At 42.1% G+C, this 23,965-nt stretch overlaps 1 protein-coding gene across 1 annotated transcript in view; it reads left to right on the forward strand.

Moving 5' to 3' along the window:
• PPP2R3C (protein phosphatase 2 regulatory subunit B''gamma) overlaps positions 1 to 19,498 on the forward strand; it is a gene marked incomplete at its 3' end in the record, with an annotated part of 38,545 nt that extends 19,047 nt beyond the window's left edge. The window contains exons 7-14 of the mRNA XM_082275478.1: positions 1,762 to 1,832; positions 1,979 to 2,111; positions 2,458 to 2,513; positions 3,298 to 3,373; positions 4,735 to 4,871; positions 8,632 to 8,769; positions 10,358 to 10,417; positions 19,310 to 19,498. Of these exons, the coding sequence (XP_082131604.1) occupies positions 1,762 to 1,832; positions 1,979 to 2,111; positions 2,458 to 2,513; positions 3,298 to 3,373; positions 4,735 to 4,871; positions 8,632 to 8,769; positions 10,358 to 10,417; positions 19,310 to 19,498 (860 nt within the window). The remainder of the gene's footprint in view (positions 1 to 1,761; positions 1,833 to 1,978; positions 2,112 to 2,457; positions 2,514 to 3,297; positions 3,374 to 4,734; positions 4,872 to 8,631; positions 8,770 to 10,357; positions 10,418 to 19,309) is intronic.
• Between the last annotated feature and the right edge of the window lie 4,467 nt (positions 19,499 to 23,965).

Raw genomic sequence — 23,965 nt, forward strand, 5'->3', positions numbered from 1 at the left:
CTCAGCTGGCTGGATATATATGACCGCCTTTGCAACCATGCAGATCTGCTTTCTCTATTTTACTCCACGGGTTACCATGTAAGGAATAAATGAGCAGACGCTAGGGTAATACCCCCGATGATTTATTAGAAAATAAGGTAATGCACTTACATATATGTTGCAAGGAGACAGTGACAGGAGAGCCTGATCTGAACGCCTATGCCCGGCTGCAGATCGGGCGATAGGTGACGCAATTGGCGGCGCGACACGCCTCCTCTCTGACGTGTTTCCTCTGATGAGACTTCTGCTGAGATAGGAGCTTCGGGGGTATTACACTAGCGTCTGCTCATTTATTCCTCACATGGTAACCCGTGGAGTAAAATGGAGAAAGCGGATCTGCATGGTTGCGAAGGCGGTCATATATATCCAGCCAGCTGAGGGAACATTCACCCAGGAGTATCTTTCCAGCACAAACTCTGCGCTATCTGGTAAGAGGCCCAACATTGGTTCTGTTATAAGCTGTTCATATAACTCTAAAGGGCTCTGTAGATTTACTCCAATTGTCAGGATGTCAGATGTCTGTTTCTAGTCATATGAGCACTCCTCCTGTCGTGGACTGCAGAGGCCACTGTGGAGGACACTGCTGGCTCCACATCATGATCTGCATTTTATGTATTAAAGTACAACTGTACCTTTTTACAGGAGGCATAAATAGCAGACCACAGTCCAGAATCAGAATGAATGACTGTTCTATCCACACTGCCAGCCAGCCTGTCCCCAGAGCAGGTCCCCGTCCCTGACCCTATCCCCTGCACACACCCCTGCCCATGCTTGCTTAGCTGGTAAGTGTGCTGGGGAAACCTATGTTTTGTTTGTGTTGTGCAAGGCCCTTCCATGTGCACCTTACCCTAAAAGCTAGTTATAAATTGGGATGATAGCCATTTCTGTTTAAGTTATTACTTGTACATTTCATTTTGCATACTGAAATAATTTTAAGGTGGATAACCATACAGCCGATTAATAAAAATCAAATTTATTTCAAGAATTTTAAAATCTTGACAGCAGCACATAGCATACCATATGGGGAACGCGGTTGATGCAATTCATGTCATAGACCCAAAGCGTTATCAGCTGACTTTTAATAATAGGACACTTACCTGTCTAGGAATCCAATGCAGTCCTTACCTAAGCCGGCTCTTCAGACTGGGTCTAGGCGTGGACATGTTTACTTTCTGAAGCCAATTGTGACTGCTTGCAGCTTCACAATCAGCTTCCCACTGTGATTGCATGAGCCTTCTCGCAGCTTTCCTGGACCTGTGTAGTGTCCAAGAAGGCTGTGGGGGAGCAGGCGGTGGCTCAAACTGTTGCTTGGATCAGCATGGCACTCTGACCGGAAGTTGGAGTAGGTACCTGTCAAAATCCGGTACCCGCTCCACCCACATAAAAAAGTGCCAACATTTAAAGAGGGAGGAGGCAGACAAGCGGAACTTCCTCTTTTCGGTGAAGTTATGTTGATTTAAGCCTCTGTGTAATGAAACACATCAATTGCGTTCCCTGTTTGATATCCTATGTTCTGCTGTCGAGATTTTAACTTGTTGAAATAAAGAAATAGTATTTTTATTTTTGGGTGTGTGGTCCTCCAACTCTATTTTCTTCAGTGTTCTCAGGATGAGCCGCACCTGCACCTTGTTTTCTCAGGGAATTATAGCACTGGACAGACCTAGAGTTGTGCAATGGTGTTTTTTATATGAAATAATTTTAATGCGCAGTATCTTTTCTCAGTGTGGCTACATCAGACAAGGATAGGTTTAAGCTTGTATGATGTGGCTGGACAAGGCTACCTCCGAGAGTCAGTAAGTATCTGCCTGTATATTATATTTTTGTTTTCTGTACTTTGTGTCATTGGAAGATTTTTGTGGTGTAATTTTGTGTTTGTTCTGTTACCAGTGATGTGGTTATTAAAGGTTTGTAAAGTGATTTGCTTGTTATTCTCTGGCAGGATTTGGAGAATTACATCCTTGAGCTTATTCCAACTCTGCCTCAGTTGGACGGTTTGGAGAAATCGTTTTATTCTTTTTATGTTTGTACAGCTGTCCGAAAGTTCTTTTTCTTTCTTGATCCTCTGAGGACAGGTAATAGAAATGTTTAAATCCTCCAGTACAATGTATATACACCCATAATTTAGTAACCCATGCCACTGATATTCTCTGTTTGAACTGAATACATTAGACAGAAAAAATATTTTTCTTATATAGTAGTGTGTCCATTGCTGTATTACTAGGATATGATGAAGAGGCTATTATGTACAGTAACTGTATATAGGAGGAACACTAGCCAGATTGTTAATATTTTTGATGAATAATAAAATGGGTTGTTTGAGAATGTTATGGTTGCTTTGAGATTATCTATATCTGAAGAAACGAAATATGTTACATACTAATCAATCAGCTTTTTTGTTTTCTGTATTTTTTTTTTCAGGAAAAATAAAAATACAAGATATATTAGCCTGTAGCTTTTTGGATGATTTACTCGAGGTATGTACTCATATCTTACTATCTGTCTGCAGTACTTTATGTACGTGAGCTGATTATCTAATCATTTGGTGCAAGAGCCAAAGAGCCACATTGTTTTGACAATTTAGGATTTCACCCATTTCCTGTCTGCAGGGAAAAGCTTTGACTATGGGAGAAAATAAAAGAGGGGAATATATTACTCCATCTGGGTTTCCAAATATTGAATGCTGTAGTTGGCTTCCTCTACCATTCCTCTACAAGTAATGGAGGAAAGCATCTGGCCTAAGTGCCATGCGGTAGTTGGCTTCCTCCACAAGTAATAGAGGAAAGCATATGGCCTAAGTGCCATGTCACACTGCCGATTCTGCTGCTGTTGAGGTGTCTCCAATCACACCAATGTCATTTTTTTATTACTTATCAGCCCACACCCCTAGGGATTGCTTCTCCTACTCCACTGCTCACCTGATGCTTTACTGTAATGTTCACTCAGACTTTTATGTTCGGATACAAAAGGAATCACTGGCTTACCAGTGGCCAAATTGTTACTTTTGTATCTGAACTTAAAAAGTGAGTGAACAATGCTGTGTGAACCTTTCTAATAGGCATTGATTGCCAAAACTCTGCAAAACTATGCTTGCGGGGGAGTAAAAACTGAGTGGTATCATAATGTTTCTAGTGTGGATCTCTAGTGTGATATTGCCTAAATCCTAGAGCGAAAGCAAGCAGGATGTATGGTTCATGGGTCATGAGGAGGTCCAGTTGCTAAACATTTGTTCCTCCTGTTTTTTTTTTTTTTTTTTTATAGCTTCGGGATGAAGAACTTTCTAAAGAAAGTCAGGAGTCCAATTGGTTTTCTGCTCCTTCTGCATTAAGAGTCTATGGTAAGTATTTTCCAGTTTCTTTCTAAATCTGGGTACAAACTAGAAATTTTTTTTTCGTTCAACCCTGCGGGCTGAATGGAAAAAAAAAAAACCAGAGAGATCACCGTACTTGAGGCGCGTACACATGATCAGAAAATCATACAAAAAATACCACTTTCAGATACAGGGGACAATCATCCATACTTTCTGGTCCTGTCCGAAATCAGACCATTTCTGTAAAGAAGTGCGGAGAGTTGCCCAAAAAGTTTATAGACTATCCGGTTCCAAACGACCCTGCCTTCTTCCCTCTCCACTGTTCGGGTATCCCTGTCAAAGTTTATAAGAAGTCAGTCCTTCGTCATCTACCCAATGCCACCAAAGCCTGCATTGCACAGAGATGAAGGGACCCAAACCCTCCCTCCATCACGTTATGGCTCAATAGAGTGGATTGGATAACTGTTCTGGAGACTGACCTCCTTTTTGGCCTTTCACTGGCTCTTCTTTTGCTGGCCCAGCATTCCCCCCCTTTTATCGATAAAAAGACAAGGCACCTCTAAGTGCAGTAGGCTCTGAGTATTTATTAGGTTAAAAGTATAAAAGCACTCACTCACATTTGGTAAATGTGACATGGGCATAGCAAAGATCTGTCTGGTGTCTTCCTATCCGCTGTGCTGAGTGGTTGCAATGAGGACATCCGGTGATCCGCTTCCTGTAGATGCGTCCTTTCATCTGTGTCTCAGCCTGGTCCGCATTAGATTCCCTGAAGGCAGGGTGTGGACACACCGGCTGGTGTCCAATAGAGCGGGTGGTGGGCGGTTACATGTTTTGGAGCTCAGCTCCTTCGTCAGATGAGAGATATGATTTGTACTTATTTTCCATATGAAATATCAGTAGAAATTTTGAAAACCATTATTTTCCTTCCACTTCGAAATTATGTGCCACTTTGCGTTGGTTTATCACATAAAATCCTAATAAAATACATTTACATTTTTGGTTGTAACATGACAAACTGTGCAAAAATTTCCAGTGGTATGAATACTTCTTCAAGGAACTGTACATTGTTTGAGTTTTCAGTTCAGCGAAAAGGAAGTTTCAAGCACACTGGATTTTTTTAGCAGGTACTTATCTGTACATGCAGCATATGTATTTAACTTGAAATCTATGCAGCCACTACATTTTAGGATTGATTATCTCCAATATATCACATTTTTGTTCTTGTTTTTGGTTATACTTTAACACTGAGTTATAGAAACCAAAAAAATATTGAACGTTGTGGTTCCAATGTGAATGCAATGTTTAAGAATTATTATTGCGAGTATTATGATGACAGACAGAATGTGAGTCTTGTAGTTGGTATTCACTGACTTGTGTTTACTACTTAGGTCAGTATCTTAATCTTGATAAAGATCATAATGGGATGCTAAGCAAGGAGGAACTGTCCCGTTATGGTACCGGAACCTTGACCAGTGTATTCTTAGATCGAGTCTTCCAGGAATGCCTGACATATGATGGGGAGATGGTAAGACTTGTATATCATGTGTTACCTAATCAAGTCTTATGTCTACATTGAAAGAATTATAAACTGAGTGAGTACTGTAAGTCAGAGATAAATAGATTATCTAAAAGTGCTGCACTTGGTACATCAACTTTTATGCCCATTTGTTCCCTGTAGTGCCTATAAAGAATTGTGACGCATTCATTGGCCCCAGTGAAAATATTAGGATTATAAGGAATGTGTACTTTGTTTTGGGTGCCTTGATTTTAATTTAGGACAACTGGATCTTAGAATAAGTGTTGGGTGTATTTATAAATGGGTAAATACATACATTCTAACTGCAAATAGGAACAGACATAAACTCTAATTATAAATGAAAGATGGGATTAGGTGGCAGGTATAGATCTATGCCTGATCTATCATTCATACTGAAACCTTCATATAGGGACGACTTGTCCAGTCTTAGAGCACTCCCATCAGGTGGATTTCAGCAAATTGCATCATTAGTGAGGACTTGTCCATCAGGGAATGCAATGATTGCTCCTCATTGCCCATTTTATGGACTCGGAGCTCCAAAGGTGGTAGAATTTTTTTGGGCAGATGATTAAACTGGATGAAAGTATGACCATAATATGTTTGCCCCCAAAAAGAGTGCTGTAGTAATGAAAAGGTGTGGGAAGTCAATACCACCAAGGGTCCTACTGATCAGTATGCTAATGACCTAATGCATTCATCCATCATTCAATGTCACTGCTTCTTTTTGTTGTTGCCTTAACAGGAAGCAATTGGTAATCTGCTTTTTCAGGAGGCACAATTTAGTTTATAGTTCGTTGTAGACAGTTGCGTCTGAATATTTCGCCGATGTCTTCAATTCCCTCTGCATTCTCTAAATCTAAAGTTCTCTGAAAAGTAGATTATAGTGTACATGAATCCATGCTCAGGCAGAACTGCAAGGTAACTTGGAGGATTAGGGTTGGAGCACATTGTTGAAGTGTTCAAAATCGTTTATGGAAGGAAACCTAAACTTTTATATGAGCATAAGCATCCTTCCAAGCATGCCAACCCAAATACATCTGATATGTACCATTTTTACAAAGCCACTACACTTTGTTCCCCTAGTCCTCTGAGCGCAGTCTTAGAGGAAGATGTCCCTTACATTTTTACCTAGCTGAGATGTGCTTTTAACAGTAGGGATACAATAAATATATTTAAAGGCTGTCAACAGGTGTTCATGTTTCCATCAGAATCAGAGAATTTATAATTTTACAATACCAATCATAAAATGAAACACAGTTGAGGGACAACGTTTGAGTAACGATCTCCAACTTTTACCTCTGCTGCCTATCAGCCAGGCAATCCAAAATCCAGTTACAAAGTGTTGGGCTCATTCTCTAAGGCTCCATTCACACCTGGGCGTTTTTGTTTCAGGCGTTTTTGCAGGCGTTTTACAGGCGTTTTTTGTGCAGGCGTTTTTAGATTGACTAGAGACCAATGGAAAACGCCTGTAATCTGCCCAAAAAGAAGCTCATGTACTTTTTTGAGCGTTGGGCGTTTTGCTTCAGGCGTTTAAACTCTCAGATATGAACAGGGGCCATTTAAATGAATGGGGTTTTACTTGTTGGGCGTTTTGGAAACTTTTCTTTTGAGCGTTTTTGGAGCTGAAAATGCCCAGGTGTGAATGGAGCCTTAGAGTTAAGCTTAGCAACAAGTTTCATTGGAAAAATTGTATCCAATGCTGAACTAAAATCAATAAAAAGCATGTAGGCCTAGTTTTCCAAACGAAACAAAACCAATTGCAAGACCAATGCAATGGCATTCTTAATAGAGCTATTTTCCCTGAATGCAAACTGGCAGATGTTTAACCACAAGAGAATATGCTGCTTAATATGATTTTAAGATGAGATTCTCAAAGCATTGTATTACAATGGGAGTCATGGCCACAGGACGAAAACCATTTGAACAAAAAATATTGGACTTTGGGATTGGAACAATTATCAATGATTTTAAGAAAGAAGGCACCACCCCCTCCTCTAAAGAAACATTGAAGATGTCTGCAAAGACATTTTCCAATTGAAAGGCACATTTCTTTACAACAATACCTGGGATAGGGTGTTAATAGGCCTGCAGATTTCCATTTGTTAACCCTTGACATCCCAGGCCCGTCTTTGTTTATACCTTTGCTTAGCCTCCCTAATCCCTACTCTTAACCTCCCCCTTGCCACCCTGTAAGGCAGTATTCCGATCTCTAACCAAGGCCCTTGGGCTGGCCATACACAGAGCAAATTTCTTTTCTGCAACCACATTTCCCCTATCAACACAGATAGTGCTGACAGGGAAATCCCTCCTGCCGAGCCATTGTCTTCTCCCAGCCGGAGGCAGCCGCCCCCCCGCTAGGAGAAGACAGTGATTATTGCTAGTGGTATAGCAGCCGCTAGCAATCATTGCAAGTGAATCCAGCAGGCTAGTTGTACCCAAGTTGATTGATCATTCAACTTGGTACATTCAGCCTGCCCATTAACGGTTTGAATCTCGGCCGATTCCTGCTGAACCGGCCGAGATTGGAACCGTGTGCAGCTGGCTGGCCTTACCTCCCTATCTACCCAGGGTTTCTGTTTAGGGATTTGCCTAATCTTTTTTTTACAATAGCTTTGTCTTCTGTGCACTTATATATGCCAATACCACAGAGCAGTACTCCTCTACATTAAGCTGATTGCCTGTGGTAGCGGCATCCCTAAACACCTGCCACTTAGTCTGCTCAAAGCAGTCTTGCAAGGTGTCAGCTCCTTCTGACCATGTTACAAAGCAGATCTTCGGACGCTCCCCCCCCCCCCCTTTTTTTGGTTTGATACTCTCCTACCCAGATGATCCAGTGTTGTCCTGCGCTTTTTTTTTTTTTTATGAAAGTAAAAAAAAAAGGCAGACAGCCCCATTCTGACAGTGGAGGAGAGGAGGGAAGTCTTTTTTTGAGGGTGAAAATCCGCTTTCACTGTACTTAATAGTTTTTTTTTTTTTTTTTTTTTTTTTTTTTTGCTAACCTGAGAGTAAGCTGCTACCATAAAAATTAATATATGATCTGATAACCCCAATTGGGGGCAAGAGATAGCCCTGTACCCACCGTGCACTTTAGTGTAAAGATGGTACGAGATACTCCACCCCCCCCCATGGGTATAACAACATGCCGCTTAGACCTGGGCAGCACTGATCTTAAATCTGCCTTATTAAAATCCCTTGCCACTATACAAACTCCTTTTTGTTTTATTTTTTGCCATCTGAGTACTCACAGAATCATAAACCAACTGCATGGCAATTTTACAATTTGCGTCAAGTGTAATTTATACTGCAGATATAACTGCTGCAAATTCTCTCGAGTGATCAAAGCAGCAAAATTTAATCAATAGGAACTCCCAATCTGGTGCACACTTCGAATCTACCTTGACTACATTCTGACCCTATGCATGATTGCATGATATACATAAACACACAGCTCCCTCTCAGTAGTAGAAATTAGTAGTTTACATAAGAAAGATAGCATTGTTTGTGCTTTCAGTTGAGAGCACAGGAAGTAACAGGGACCCTGCATTTCTGGCTAGATCAACAGCTATTTCCTATACCCGCTGAAAATGCCAGCCTGAAATGGAAAATGAATGCAGCTACCACATCTAAAGACTGGTAGGCTACAATGTGTTACATGGTTGTTCTCTGGCCTAGATGTTCTTTAAGAAAGAATGCATTGTTTATCATTTACACTCAATAACTGTATTACTTGTTTACTTTTTGCTTCCAGGATTACAAGACATACTTAGACTTTGTCTTAGCATTGGAGAACAGGAAGGAGCCGGCAGCCCTGCAGTACATATTCAAACTTCTTGACATCGAGAACAGAGGCTACCTGAATGTCTTTTCTCTTAACTACTTCTTCAGAGTATGTTCTGGTTTGGTTGTAATTATCATGAAGAGTCATTTCCTTTGAACATATTGGGCTAATAGTTCTGTTTTTTGTGCAGATAAACCAGTGGTGTTGTCGGGAACAAGCAGGCTGTAGATTTTATCTTTCTACTGCAGATCAATATGCTATCATTCATTGTTCCCTATGATATTTTTTACCGTTCTGATATTTTTTGTTGCTTTCAGAGTCTCCTTTTTAAAGTATATATAAACTCAATCACAAACTCTCTTATGAGGTTTACCATGTTAATAGTATTAAAAAAAAAAAGAAATCAATATTTTTCAATTCGCAGTTTCATTAAAACAATGGCTGGTGATTCTGACATATGAAGGTCCTTGCTCGGCACTTGTGATAGAATGGCAGCGCTATATCATTGTCTAGCTAGTGTGCCTTTTTGTTGTCGCTCTGTCACATGGGCTTCCAGTGACGAAGTTGACATTGCACCACACTTTACACAAGCATGGTTGTCTTCATCAGGAAAGCTGCCATGAGCAATGCCATGCAACCATCACTGGAGTCCATATAGAAAGGTGAATAGAAAAAGGCTTCAGGAGAACAGCAGCATTGAGATGCAACAAAGTATGAAAAAAAGGTGGAAACAAGCATGTCTTGTTTTGGTGACACATTGTGGGTCTCGGCTAATACCAGAGACATAACTAGAACCTTCAGGACCTGGTTGCAAGAATCCATGAAGGGGTCCCCGGACTGGGGCCCTTCCCACTAATCCTGGGTCTCTTTAGTCCCATCGTGGGATCCTTTTTTACATTCCCACAGCAGGCCACCTCTCCACCATCTTGGGGTTCCCCCACTGTGGCAGAACTCTCGGGCCAAGTCGCAAGTGTGACGTTTGCGAACTTGGTAGTTCCGCCACTGGTGTTAATAGTGTTTGTTTTTTACTATTTATTTATTTATTCTTATTTAATAATTCTTTTTAAAAAAAAAAAAAACATTTTCTAACATATATATTTTTTAGGACCCCTGTTGGGGGCTTTGGTGAAATATCAATACCGATCACTGACTCTGTTCATTAAGACAAGGAACAGACATATCACCTGCAGTGGGAGGGGGAAACCTGGTGGGGGCGGGGGGGGGAGGGTAGGGAAGCACACAGGGGCCCGGGGCAGTAGGACAGGGATAGGGAGGCAGTGGGGGCAACATGTAGAGGAACAGATGCCCTCCATTTCCTTCCTGCAGCCGCTAAATATCTGCGGGAGGGAGAGGATGAGAAGCGGGCACTCAGTGGCTACATGAAGGGATCGGTTCCTCTGCATGCCGCCGCCCCTCTATCCAGGTGCTATCGGGGATTGGGGGGGCGCGCACGGACCCCTGGAGCATGGGGCCGGGTTGCAATGGCAACCTTTGCACATACGCCCCTGGCTGATACGTAAACCTTTCAATGAGATGAACATTATAGCACAATTCCTCTGCAGCTCTATTGCAGGAAGCAAAGCCCATGTATGGAAAAAGATAAACGTTTTCATTACATTTACAGTTATTTATCTTTTACAATTTTTGTTTTTTAGTGCAATTTGTTCATTTTTTGCTGCTGTTGTCTTTGAACCAGGCAATTCAAGAACAAATGAAGATCCATGGTCAGGATCAAGTATCTTTTCAGGATGTAAAGGTAAAATTCCTAGTATTTGTTCATATATTTAATTTAATTTGAACCCTTTAATAACATGATGCAAGAGCGTAAGGTATCATTAGCTGTAACATCTAATCCAGTGTTGGCCTAAAGAATGAGATCACCTTTTGGAACATGTTACGTGTTCCAGCGGCTGCAGCCATTTCTCCTCCCCAGTGACAATGAGCAGGCATCTTCTCCGGGTGCCCGCTGTCACTGTTTGAAAATAACATCCTGCCAAGTCATTCATTTACAGTCTTCTATGAATGGGAAACTACAAATCCCGACAGTCTTTTTGGCCGTCAGCTTGTAGTTTCAATGAACTACCATGGTACTGTTGAGCTCTCTGGTAGTTCAGTCATTCATTCCTGTCAGTGTGGATCTGCCTGCCCGTATGAGCACAGATACACTGAGAAGTCTGCAGGAGTCCTGCATGGCACCCACGATCTGCTGATCGCTGTTGCAATACTTTCCAAGCTACAAATAAAAATAAATGCACTTTTTTTTTTTTTTTTTTTTTACCTGCAAAAAGATGTGCATTTATTTTATATATTATTTCTAAAGGTGAACTTACTCTTTAAAATTAATCTGAGATGAAACTGCCACTGGCAATATATAGAAGGCACCACCTTCAGGTTGGGTAGATTTTTCTATTCACCACACAGGTGCCTCAGATCCTAGGAAGCTCTGGTATACAAACACCAGCCAGCCTTTCTGTCCAAGAGCTTTGGCCCACCCCTTCCGCCTCTAAATTTCACTATTGGCTCATAACAGCAATAGGGGATCAGTGGTGGGGTGTGGGAGGGTGGTCAGGTTAGGCTAGCGATGCTTACTAAGCAGGGGGGGTTACAGTGCCTTGCGAAAGTATTCGGCCCCCTTGAACTTTGTGACCTTTTGCCACATTTCAGGCTTCAAACATAAAGAATATAAAACTGTAGTTTTTTTTTTTTTTGAAGAATCAACAACAAGTGGGACACAATCATGAAGTGGAACGAAATTTATTGGATATTTCAAACTTTTTTTAACAAATAACTGAAAAATTGGGCGTGCAAAATTATTCAGCCCCCTTAAGTTAATACTTTGTAGCGCCACCTTTTGCTGCGATTACAGCTGTAAGTCGCTTGGGGTATGTCTCTATCAGTTTTGCACGTCGAGAGACTGAAATTTTTGCCCATTCCTCTTGCAAAACAGCTCGAGCTCAGTGAGGTTGGATGGAGAGCGTTTGTGAACAGCAGTTTTCAGTTCTTTCCACAGATTCTCGACTGGATTCAGGTCTGGACTTTGACTTGGCCATTCTAACACCTGGATATGTTTATTTGTGAACCATTCCATTGTAGATTTTGCTTTATGTTTTGGATCATTGTCTTGTTGGAAGACAAATCTCCGTCCCAGTCTCAGGTCTTTTGCAGACTCCATCAGGTTTTCTTCCAGAATGGTCCTGTATTTGGCTCCATCCATCTTCCCATCAATTTTAACCATCTTCCCTGTCCCTGCTGAAGAAAAGCAGGCCCAAACCATGATGCTGCCACCACGTTTGACAGTGGGGATGGTGTGTTCTGGGTGATGAGCTGTGTTGCTTTTACGCCAAACATAACGTTTTGCATTGTTGCCAAAAAGTTTGATTTTGGTTTCATCTGACCAGAGCACCTTCTTCCACGTTTGGTGTGTCTCACAGGTGGCTTGTGGCAAACTTTAACCACTTAAGCCCCGGAGGATTTGGCTGCTAAAGGACCAGGGGTTTTTTTGCGCTTTTTTACTGCGTGACTTTAACGGACAATTGCGCGGTCGTGCGACGCTGTACCTAAACGAATTTGACGCCCTTTTTTTCCCACAAACAGAGCTTTCTTTTGGTGGTATTTGATCACCTGTGCGATTTTTTGATCACGCGCTATAAACAAAAAAAGAGCGTAAATTTTGCAAAAATAACAATATTTTTCACATTTTTTTATATGAAATTCCCCAAAAAAAAGTAAAAATCAAAATTTTTTAACATTTTTCAGCCAATTTGTTTTATGCTACCTATGTTTGGTAAAAAAAAATCGCAAAAAGCGTATTTTGATTGGTTTGCGCAAAAGTTATCGCGTTTACTAACAAAGGGAAAGATTTTTGTCATTTTTGGTTTTTTTTTTTTTAACGCGTAATGGCGGCGATCTGCGATTTTTTTTTTTTTTTTTTTTTTTTTTTTTTCGGTACTGCGACATTGCGGCGGACAGATCGGACCCTTGACTGACATTTTTGACACTTTTGGGGTTACCAGTGACATTACTGCAGTAATCAGTGCTATACATATGCACTGTTACTGCAAAAATGACACTGGCAGGGAAGGGGTTAACTTTATTGGACAGGGAGGGGTTAAGTGTGTCCTAGGGGCGTGATTCTAACTGTGTAGGGACATTCCTATTGGTGTAAAAGCAAAGATCAACCGTTCTACATAGTAGAACGGTCAGATCTCCACTTTTACACAGGGAGAACTGACAGGCAGCTTGTTTACACAAGCTGCTCTGTCTTTCTCCCTTCACAGGAGCGATCGCAGTGTGACTGGCGGACATCGAGTCCGCCGGTCACACGCACTGACTTGCCTGTGAACGAGCCGCGGCGGGCGCGCCTCGGCGGGCGCGCGCCCGCCCGCCCGCGATAGGCTCGCAAGTCAGTGACAGGCGAGTGACGTACCGATACGTCACTCTGCCTGGCCGGGGCTGACCGCCGCAGTATATAGTCGTGCGGCGGTCGGCAACCGGTTAAACTACACTTTTTATGGATATCTTTAAGAAATGGCTTTCTTCTTGCCACTCTTCCATAAAGGCCAGATTTGTGCAGTATACGACTGATTGTTGTCCTATGGACAGAGTCTCCCACCTCAGCTGTAGATCTCTGCAGTTCATCCAGAGTGATCATGGGCCTCTTGGCTGCATCTCTGATCAGTCTTCTCCTTGTATGAGCTGAAAGTTTAGAGGGACGGCCAGGTCTTCGTAGATTTGCAGTGGTCTGATACTCCTTCCATTTCAATATTATCGCTTGCACAGTGCTCCTTGGGATGTTTAAAGCTTGGGAAATCTTTTTGTATCCAAATCCGGCTTTAAACTTCTCCACAACAGTATTTCGGATCTGCCTGGTGTGTTCCTTGTTCTTCATGATGCTCTCTGCGCTTTAAACGGACCTCTGAGACTATCACAGTGCAGGTGCATTTATACGGAGACTTGATTACACACAGGTGGATTCTATTTATCATCATTAGTCATTTAGGTCAACATTGGATCATTCACTGAATGATCCTCACTGAACTTCTGGAGAGAGTTTGCTGCACTGAAAGTAAAGGGGCTGAATAATTTTGCACGCCCAATTTTTCAGTTTTTATTTGTTAACAAAGTTTGAAATATCCAATAAATTTCGTTCCACTTCATGATTGTGTCCCACTTGTTGTTGATTCTTCACAAAAAAATACAGTTTTATATCTTTATGTTTGAAGCCTGAAATGTGGCAAAAGGTAGCAAAGTTCAAGGAGGTCGAATACTTTCGCAAGGCACTGTACATACTTTTTTCACTTTAGGTTTTCTTCAAAAAGCGTGAACTTCTTAACCACTACAGCTCCAGAAGATTTACCCTCCTTTATGACCAGGCCATTTTTTTGGGATACAGCACTGCGTTCATTTAACTGACAATTGCACAGGCATGCGACGCTGTACCCAAACAAAATGTTTGTCCTTTCTTTTTTTTTTCCCCAACAAATAGAGCTTTCTTTTGGTGGTATTTGATCACCGCCGCGGTTTTAACTATATGCACTATAAAATAAAAAAGACGACAATTTTGAAAAAAACTTTTTTACTTTCTGTTATAAAACATATCCAATAAAAAAAAAAAAATAAAAAAAAAAAAATAAAAAATCTAATTTCTTTATCAATTGTATGTAGGCCAATATGTATTCTGCTACATGTTTTTGGTAAAAAAAAATCCCAATAAGCGTATATTGATTGGTTTGCGCAAAAGTTATAGCGTCTACAAACTATGGTATCCTTTTTTTTTTTTTTTTTTTTTTTTTTTTTTTTTTAACTAGTAATGGCGGTGATCATTGACTTATAGCGGGACTGCAATATTACGGCGGACAGTCGGGACACCTTTTGGGGACCAGTGACACTAATACAGTGATGAGTGCTAAAAATATGTACTGTCACTGTACTAATGACACTGGCTGGGAAGGGGTTAAACATCAGGGGCGATCAAAGGGTTAATTGTATGACTAATGTGAGTTTTCTCACTGCGTGGGAGGTGCTTTTACTAGGGGAAGGCATTGATCCATGTTCCTGCTTTGCAGGAACACAGGATCTATACCTTCCCCACTGACCAAACGCGATCTGCCTTGTTTACATAGGCAGACAACCATTCTGGCTCTCTGCCTAATGATCAGCGTGTGCCAGGAGACAGAATCCATGGTACCCGCAGATCAGCTGCCGATGGGTCTAATCACAGCCGTAGCAGGTCGCCGGAAGCGCGCATGCATGCCCCAGACCCAGAAATCTCAGATCACCTAATGGGTACATGATCTGGCACAGATCGGCCGCCCTGCCTCCAGTATGTATGTGGTGGGCAGTCGGGAACTGGTTAAGGGACTGTGTCAGCAGGCTTTTGGCATGTGTTAGTGGTATCCGTTTGAGATGCTTCTGAGATAATTCAGAACTTATTGACCAGTTTTATCTGACCGGCAGTTGAACTCCTTCTTACCTGCAATTGGAGGTTAGAGAATGGGGTGCCCCACTTCAAAATGCATAGACACGCGTTTGATGTCATCACGGCTGTCTGGTCAGTCTGTAACACTTCCTTGCAGAAGGCTGCCATCTGCTGGAGACCTATGGATATGCTTTTTTAATACATTTTACATATGGCAGGGCCTGGGTACCTGCCGGGCAGAACAGGCTGTACTGCGTTATTGCAGACAACAATCCTCTCATTCCTCCCCCTGCAGCACTGCCAGCTTCTTCTCTTCCTCTGACTGCACTGAAGTGGAATCAGTCCTAGCATCTGCACCCCTATTCCCCTGCTGTCTGGGCCCCCCGTGTGCCCCTTTCTCACCCTGCAGGGCTGCCAGCTTCCCGCTTCTCCAGCTGCTGTGGGCACACAGGGATGTTTCAGGATGGAGAGTGGGGGAAGGGGCCGGTAAATGTAATTTGCCAGCCCCTTCCGAATAAGCATAGTGAGCGATCTGTAGTGATCGCTCCTGTGTCTATTCCTGAAGCATAGTAAACTGTTTACTATGCTTTGGTTTGTGAATGGACAGGAAGCCTGTGAGTGCTTCCTATTCATTCATCTGTGCTGCTGAGGCTACAGAGAAAGGGACTGATGAATTTATATCCTCAGTCCTAAATGTGAGACATCAGGGGTCTGTTTAGACCCATGGTATTTCACCAAAGCCCCCCAACAGGGCACTTAAAAAAAATGTAAAATAAATAATACACTAAAACAAAATTTAAGGACTCGTTCACATGTGCCTTTTGCTCTCTCTCTAATTCCTGCACTTCCTCTGTTGCTCTGAGTTTGAGCTTTGGAGTGCACACCCTAATGCAGTAGACTGTGCACACCTATTATTTATAATGAAGAAGCACAAAATCTATTACAGCTGTAAGAATCGACTTCCAAGAGATACCGAAATAAGATATAGGGGTCAATTCACTAAGAGATAAATACTGCATGAGTTTTTGAGATAAAATAACTTGTGCATTATTTATCTCAAAAGTATAGTTAATTCACTAAAAAACATGCGTTCTTTAATGAATGTGTTTGTTTGTTTTGCAATATTTAGCACTTACATTTTGCGTTACTTTTGGCATTTTTTTCGCTATTATTTTTTATACAGGCTAACACTGCACCGAAAGGCACACAGCAATATTATAAAAAAAGGAAAACTTCCTAGGGTGCCTTTATTCACAAAACAATCTCCCTCTGATAAAATATTACAATTTATTTTCATTCCTGAGCTCAGAGGAGAACAATTTCACACTGAGTAATTGAATACTTTTCATTACCTGGCTATAGCCGAGTTCCTTTTAACCACTTAAGCCCCGGAGGATTTGGCTGCTAAACGACCAGAGGGTATTTTGCGATTCGGCACTGCGTGACTTTAACGGACAATTGCGCGGTCGTGCGACGCTGTACCTAAACGAATTTGGCGTCCTTTTTTTTCCCACAAACAGAGCTTTCTTTTGGCGGTATTTGATCACCTGTGCGATTTTTTGATCACGCGCTATAAACAAAAAAAGAGCGTAAATTTTGCAAAAATAGCAATATTTTTCCCTTTTTTTTTTATATGAAATTCCCCCCAAAAAAAATGTAAAAATCAAAATTTTTTAATATTTTCGGACAATTTTTTTTTACCAAACATAGGTAGCATAAAACAATCGCAAAAAGCGTATTTTGATTGGTTTGCGCAAAAGTTATTGCGTTTACTAACAAAGGGAAAGATTTTTGTCATTTTTGTTTTTTTTAACGCGTAATGGCGGCGATCTGCGATTTTTTTTTTTTTTTTTTTTTTTTTTTTTTTTTTGCGGTACTGCGACATTGCGGCGGAAAGATCGGACCCTTGACTGACATTTTTGACACTTTTGGGGTTACCAGTGACATTTCTACAGTAATCAGTGCTATATATGCACTGTTACTGTAAAAATACACTGGTAGTGAAGGGGTTAACTTTATTTGAGAGGGAGGGGCTGTGTGTGTCCCTAGGGGCGTGATTCTAACTGTGATTGGCTGTGGCTTCAACTGTATGCAGAGTGATCAATGGATCTACATAGTAGATCCATGTGATCATCTCTCATACAGAGAGGAGAATGACAGGCAGGTTGTTTACACAAGCTGCCTGACTTTCTCCCTCTCCCCCGCCGATCGCAGAGTGGCCGGCGGCGATCGGGTCAGCCGGTCACACGCGCGGGGGGGGTCCGTGACCACGCGGGAGCGCGCCTCCGGCGGCGCGCGCTCGCTCCCTAAACCCTCACAGGCGAGCGACGTAGACCTACGTCACTTTGCCTGTGAGGGGCTGACCGCCGCCGTAGATAGTCGTGCGGCGGTCGGCAAGTGGTTAATTGGTACTTTGTACATTTCTAAAATACCCCCAGGTGATAATGATAATTTGTGGTTTTTAGTGAATTAATGATTCACCCCACATATTTATCTCACGCTTTTAAACAAATGTGCGGTATTTACCTTACATTCCATATTGTTCTTTGATGACTTAACTCGTCTTTTATTATCTCGTGATATTTCTGAAAAATTAGTCAGGTGTCCTTCATATAACATGCGGTAACCTTTAGTGAATTGACCCCCTAATCCTTATTTGCTGTAAAGTTTCTGCATCAAATGAGACACCGCACTTATTACAGCCTTAATATACACTTCTATTTATAGTCTATGCTGCAGTTTAGTTGTACTTTAACCCCACAAGAGGTGTGACTCCTATTTTATTCTGCAGAAGCAGTGGGTTTTACTGAAGTATTTACAAGTATTCATTCAAGCATTCATGTGAAATATTTAACTTTAAGTATTCTTTAACACACCTTAAAGCTGAACTCCCACCGTGATGATTTTAATATCTTTGTTTAGCTGGCTACCTCCTACCATAATATAAGTAAAATTCAAAAAAATTTCCGCGCTAGTGTGATAAATAAAGCAATGATAAATGTCAGCAGCCAACACAGAATCAACCAACAATGACTCAAAATAATAATAGAACATAAAAGTGTAGCGCTAAAAATATAAATCACAATAATGATGAATAGTGTCCAAATGAATAAACAACTAATAATCACAATAATGTGCATATAGAAAAAAAAGGGAAAAAATATTTTTTGGTGTCCAAATGAATAAGTCCCAAAGAAAAATTAATGTGAAAATAATACATAAGTCCGCATGCACAATAATCCAAGAGGGGATTCTTCCCGTGGCACCAAGGATGTGTGAAAGAAAGGAACACCTCTGTGATGGGGTAAGGAAAACAGCTTACCAGATTTCCATGGCTGCTCAACTTAATGAGTCAGCCTCTCCCAGCTTTTAATCAAGACCACTGAAGATCTGATGTTGCATGAATACTTATTCAGTACAGATGGACCACCTCTTAAAATGCGTTCAGGGATCAGTACAGGGTAAAATCTCCTCAATTTCCAGCAGTCATAAATGAATCGGTAACGGTATTTCCATGAATCTTCCAGGACAGCTACTTGAGAGTTGATTGGCTCTGCCCCCTGCACATGCTGATATGTACCTCACACTAAAAAAACCTCCTACCATACATCAATTTTTTTATTTTTATTCCTGTTTTCTTTCAATGGCTCTGCTGTTTTAATAAGCATAACATATTTCGGGCATCTAAACCGACAGAACTAGTCCTGGGCCAATACGTTACACAGAGAAGCTAGCAATATCAGAGGTGCTGAAAAGCTATAATAGCCAAAAACAAATCTAGAGAATTAGGCCAGAGCAGGACCACATTTAACAACCTGTGATTTTGCAGCCTTGAACACGTGCACAGAGGCAGAAACATCACAGGTTGTGTCTTGTGAGTGGGCAAGTGAACAGATGACACCAGTGCTAGTGTAGAGGGGGAGGTGACAAACCTATTGCAGAAATTGTACTATCAGGCCAGGGACCTAGCATTTACAGACCTGGTTCTCATACAAGATCTGCAGCGAACATTTAATACTCCATTAGGCTTGATGTGATCAGTTGCAATGGTTTTTCTCCATACCCTTCACACTTCCTACAAAATTAGAAGCACCATGCGGTAGTTTAATTTGGGCTTCTTAAGTAAATGACAAAACACATAAGAAAAGGGGCCATGTTCTGAAGAGCTTTCTGTGTTGCACATTAGTGGCTTAGAGAATATCACTTTAATATCTTTGTTTCCCTTTTTAGGATGAAATCTTTGACATGGTTAAACCAAAGGATCCTTTACGTATCTCTCTTCAGGATCTCATCCAGAGCAGCCAAGGAGATACCGTGTGTAGTATTCTTATTGATCTGAATGGTTTCTGGACCTATGAAAATCGTGAGGTGCTGGTAGCTGCTGATGGAGAGAGCCCTGCAGACATTGATGATACATAATAGACTGAACCAGGTCACAGAAATAGCCCTTTAATAGAGGTAACCACCCTGGTCCTCATTGTCATATGGATGGAATGGTTTTAATGAACTTGGAAACCTGTAATGCACTAAAGAATGGCATTAGCAATGTAATATTTATACTATGAATCTATACAGGACCTGACAATTTGCCTCTTATCCTTTAGCCAAGGCTCCTCCACAATGCTTGCAGTTGCAGTCATATGACTACCGGGAGGAGTGCTAGTTCCAGGATAAGCACATGACTGTGTGTTAAAGTAAGTCTGGCATCAGAAAAATATGAAGGCTTCCTCTGATAACCTCCTGAATATGCTGGCCCTCTGGATTTACCACTTTGCGGGGGGACCATGTGCACATACCTTCACCTGTAAAATACAGATCTCTGCAAGGGCACATAGAAAATGGACACTTTCATACCGCAAAGCTGTTGTGATATGCTGCGGTTTTCCCACAGTAGACTGGATGGCATCGGAGGTTACCACAGTGCACTCTGCTGTCTGGAGCCCTGAATGGAGTGTGCACTTTCAATAAAGTTAAAAAAAAAAATGTAAATGGTCGTCGTATAAATTTTACTGCCAACAAAACTGGCAGCAACCCCCACGCTAAAACAGTGTTTTGATGCGTGGCCAGTGTGAACTTAAAGCCGAACATGGAATAAACATGCAGATCAGGAGAGTCATAATAAAGTCAGAAATTCTTATCTATACTTCTTGGGTCAAAGTAATGAAACAGGAGGGTTAGCGTCACAGCCAGCCAACTTGCATTATCAGGAGAGGTGTAATGACCCATACAATAAGTATTATTGACCCTTAATAAAACTGTTGTTAGTTCAACTCACTGAATCCATTAGAAAACAGTTTATTAATGTCAGATAATAAAATAGTATCACATCACACAATATACACTCATACTATTAAAAAGCCAAATGTCCACCTCATGTGCAGATCGATGACCTGTATAGTTGTATAATGCTGCCAGTGAATGGGGGTGTACAGAGTCCAGTGATCCTGGATAGATTGTCCTGCAGAGGGACACTGCGGTGTGATCCCTTAAATGGATGTCTCGGCACCAGAGCCGCAGTTCTTGGATGTGATAAGTTGAGGATAAGCAAAGTTCATAATGGGATATAAGAAACGTGCAGATTTCTAATAGTGGTGCTGGTGTAGGGCGTATACACCTAGACAGGATTGGAATGGTGCAGTGGTTTAGAGGAGGCTCACTGATCAAGAGTCTGAGGCTACAATACTGCTAAGGAACCTCAACAGAGGGTCAAATATATGCAGCTACGCCCCCAGACATATCTCCATGCTTTGAATTCCTCCCTTGCACTGTGAAGTAGGCCACACTAATGGGGCAAACAGTCTGAGAACTACAATCAATGTTCCAAAAGTATCAACAGTAGTCCATGAAGGTCGTGACTTCAAATCAGTCCCACATCCAAGAAAGGTATGGTATACTTATCGTATCCTGTTGTCTGCAGACCTCCTATAGCCAGTAGATAAAACATCCATTGGAAGATGATGCCATCTCATAAAGTGTTGTTTGTGTCATAGTAGAGATGTGGACATTGGCGTGTTCCTGACCAGTTTCGCCGGTCTCAGCCGGCTGCTTCAGAGGCTGATGAGAGTGTATGGTCTGTAATGGCAGTCTCTATTATTCTGATAACGGGTAAACTGATAGGTGGGCATTACTAGTGCTGCACCAGATTCCAGCCTTCTAGATCTGCTTTAATGATGTTGTGCAGAAAAATTACATGTTTTATTTCACTCCCAAATGGGTTTACCACATTACCTTCAAGTGGGAGAACAAGAGACCTAAAGGTTGTCAGATGTTGGAGTTCTTGTCTGAGTACCTGCTTGGACCAAGAAGAAAGGGGTTGACCCTTTTAATGCTTGTTCTCACAAGGTAACCTAATGAAACAAAACCACTGACTGTACTCAACTGTGTTTTTGCAAGTGCTCTAATATGGCTACAATCACCTTAACCCCTTATCAGAGACAGACAGGATGGTATCTACAGCAGAACCCTGCAACCAAATTAGTCCATCACAGACTAATAGATAAGAGCTCAAACTTTGCACACCCCCAGAAAACTTGTGCTGTAGGCTCTTCAAGAAGAGTCTTCTTACATAAGTGCTTAGTATGGGCATTTTGGAAATGGTGTATGTTTTATTATTTATATAGCTTTTTTTTTAACTTTTATTATACTTGTGTAGCACCCTACAAAGTAGGTGCTAGGTAAAGTATAGTGGGCCTTGTCTGCTTAACAGCAGGGCCATGATTTTCAGCTGGCCTGTCATGGCTCCCAGGTGTGGCTATTGAGATTGGCGAGTCTCCCCACTGTACTCAGTGAGAGGGTTCTCATTGGGCAGTGGAGGAAACCCAGCTAATGGCTCACCCAGGCCTGTATCTACCCCAGAAAGGCAGATTCTGCCGCACAGCATTCTAGGAGTGGGTATAAGTCTGAGGGGAGCACATGACACAGTGTCTTTGGTGGGAAGCAGAGTCCCAGGAGGGAGAGGGCGGCTGTCTCTCCTCCTGTCAGAGGAATCGGGTGTCCCAGGTGCCTTGTCTGAGGGGACAGAGGGCTGGGCTGAGCTGCAGCGAGGATCCGGTGTGCTGAGGACCAGCGGCGCAGAGAGGGGTCAAGTTTCAGGAAAGCATTCCCAGATCGTGAGTACTGCAAACTGCCCCTGGGGGGTCTGCCTAGAGAGAGGGGACCACTCTGGTGAAGGTCAGAGGGTTCCAGGAGCTAGCCAGCCGGTGCAGGAGCAAGTGTTAAGGGGGTGCCAATGTGTGGACCCTGAAGCATAGAGGGGGTGCCTAGTGAGAGGACCCTAAAGCATAGAGGGGGTGCCTAGTGAGAGGACCCTGAAGTGTAGAGGGGGTGCCAGCAGTTGGGCCCTGAAGTGTTAAAAGTGTACAGTGTTGAGAGTTGCAGAAGCAGTATACAGAAGCTACCTCAGTCAGGAAGGACTGGAGGGAGCAGTGTTCAGGACTTTTGAGCTAACCAGAGTGTCAGAAGTCAAGTTAATGTACAGTTCAGCAAGTCAGTGTTTTTCAAGCGCCAGCAAGCGTTGGTCAGCGTCAAGACAGCGCTGAAAGGCATTTTTCTCCAAAGTGTCCCACTTGTACCTAGTTGAGCCAGAGGAGTATCCTTCTCATTCCCTTCTCCCATCCCCATTATCAAATAAACAAAGCAAAGATGCCGGACTGGTCGTTGACTCAAATCTCACACTTGGGTATTCAGCTTAAATGGGCTGAAGGTGTCACCGGTAACCATGGCAGACCCACATCTGGCCCAATGCCTGGAAATCCTGCTACACTTGTTTTATTTATATCATTTTCATGTTATATCACTTGCTTCCGCTTACCTGCAAGTAACAGGATTTTCCTGAGTAGCATCAGAATTAGTACAGCTATAAGTATTGACAGATAAGGACACTTTGTTTCTGTTTATTAAAATGACGTTTGCTTTTCTGCCTATTTCCAATGTCTGACATTTGACATTACAAACATTGAATGATTTGCTGTGTAATGCATCTTTTCCAATTTAAAAAGTCAATCATGAAATCATAAGTGCACTATTCACCAAAAGCTTTACTAAATAAAAAGTGTTTGCAGTTCTTAAAAGTGTTTAATGTCTGTCTTCTACAGTTAGACACTTGGAGTGTACAACTTTGTGGAATGGTATGCACAGAAAATATTTTAATTGTATTTCCACTTTTGCATTCAATTTGGGATAACTTTATCTTTTGTTCCATGTTTCTATTCACACAGTATAACTTAAAGAGGAAGTAAACTTTTATTTTTTTTTTTCCTGCAAAGTAAATGCATAATGTGCGGTATGCATCGCATACTAGCACATTGTGTGTCACCTGCAAACAAAGCCCGCGTTGTCCCCCCTGCCGGCCGCATCCATCTTCGCCAGTCTTCTTTCCAGGTCTGCAGACTCCGGGTGCATTACTGGCTGGAGCCGCGTGATTTCATTCCCCTGCATGCGCCCAGGAGCTGCCGGTCGCCCGTGCCATTTCTTCAGAGCGCATGCACAGATGACGTCACCTGCTGCATGCAATGTTAATATCTCCTTAACGGTGCAAGTTTAGGAGATCTTTACAGTACCTATAGGTAAGCCTTATTAACCTTCCTGCCGGTATTCCAGAGTGTTGCTCGGGGTGGAATTTCAGTGCCATTAGCAGTAACCCCGAGCCACACTCGGGGTACCGCCAGGGAGAAATCGCTGGATTCTGGAAGAGGTTACTTACCTTGTCCCCAGGATCCTGCGATGTATTCCGGCAGTGTATGGTGGCTGGATATTCTGCCTGATGCTGTGTGCCCCATCCGTTCCCTGCGAGCGTCGCAGGGGGGTGGAACCGGCGGCAAATTCAAAAAGTAAAACACACAAACACTGATATATTGTAATCCTATTGGATTACATTACTAAATAAAA

Source organism: Pelophylax lessonae, assembly GCF_965119305.1.
Source record: "Pelophylax lessonae genome assembly, chromosome: 13".
NCBI lineage: Eukaryota > Metazoa > Chordata > Amphibia > Anura > Ranidae > Pelophylax > Pelophylax lessonae.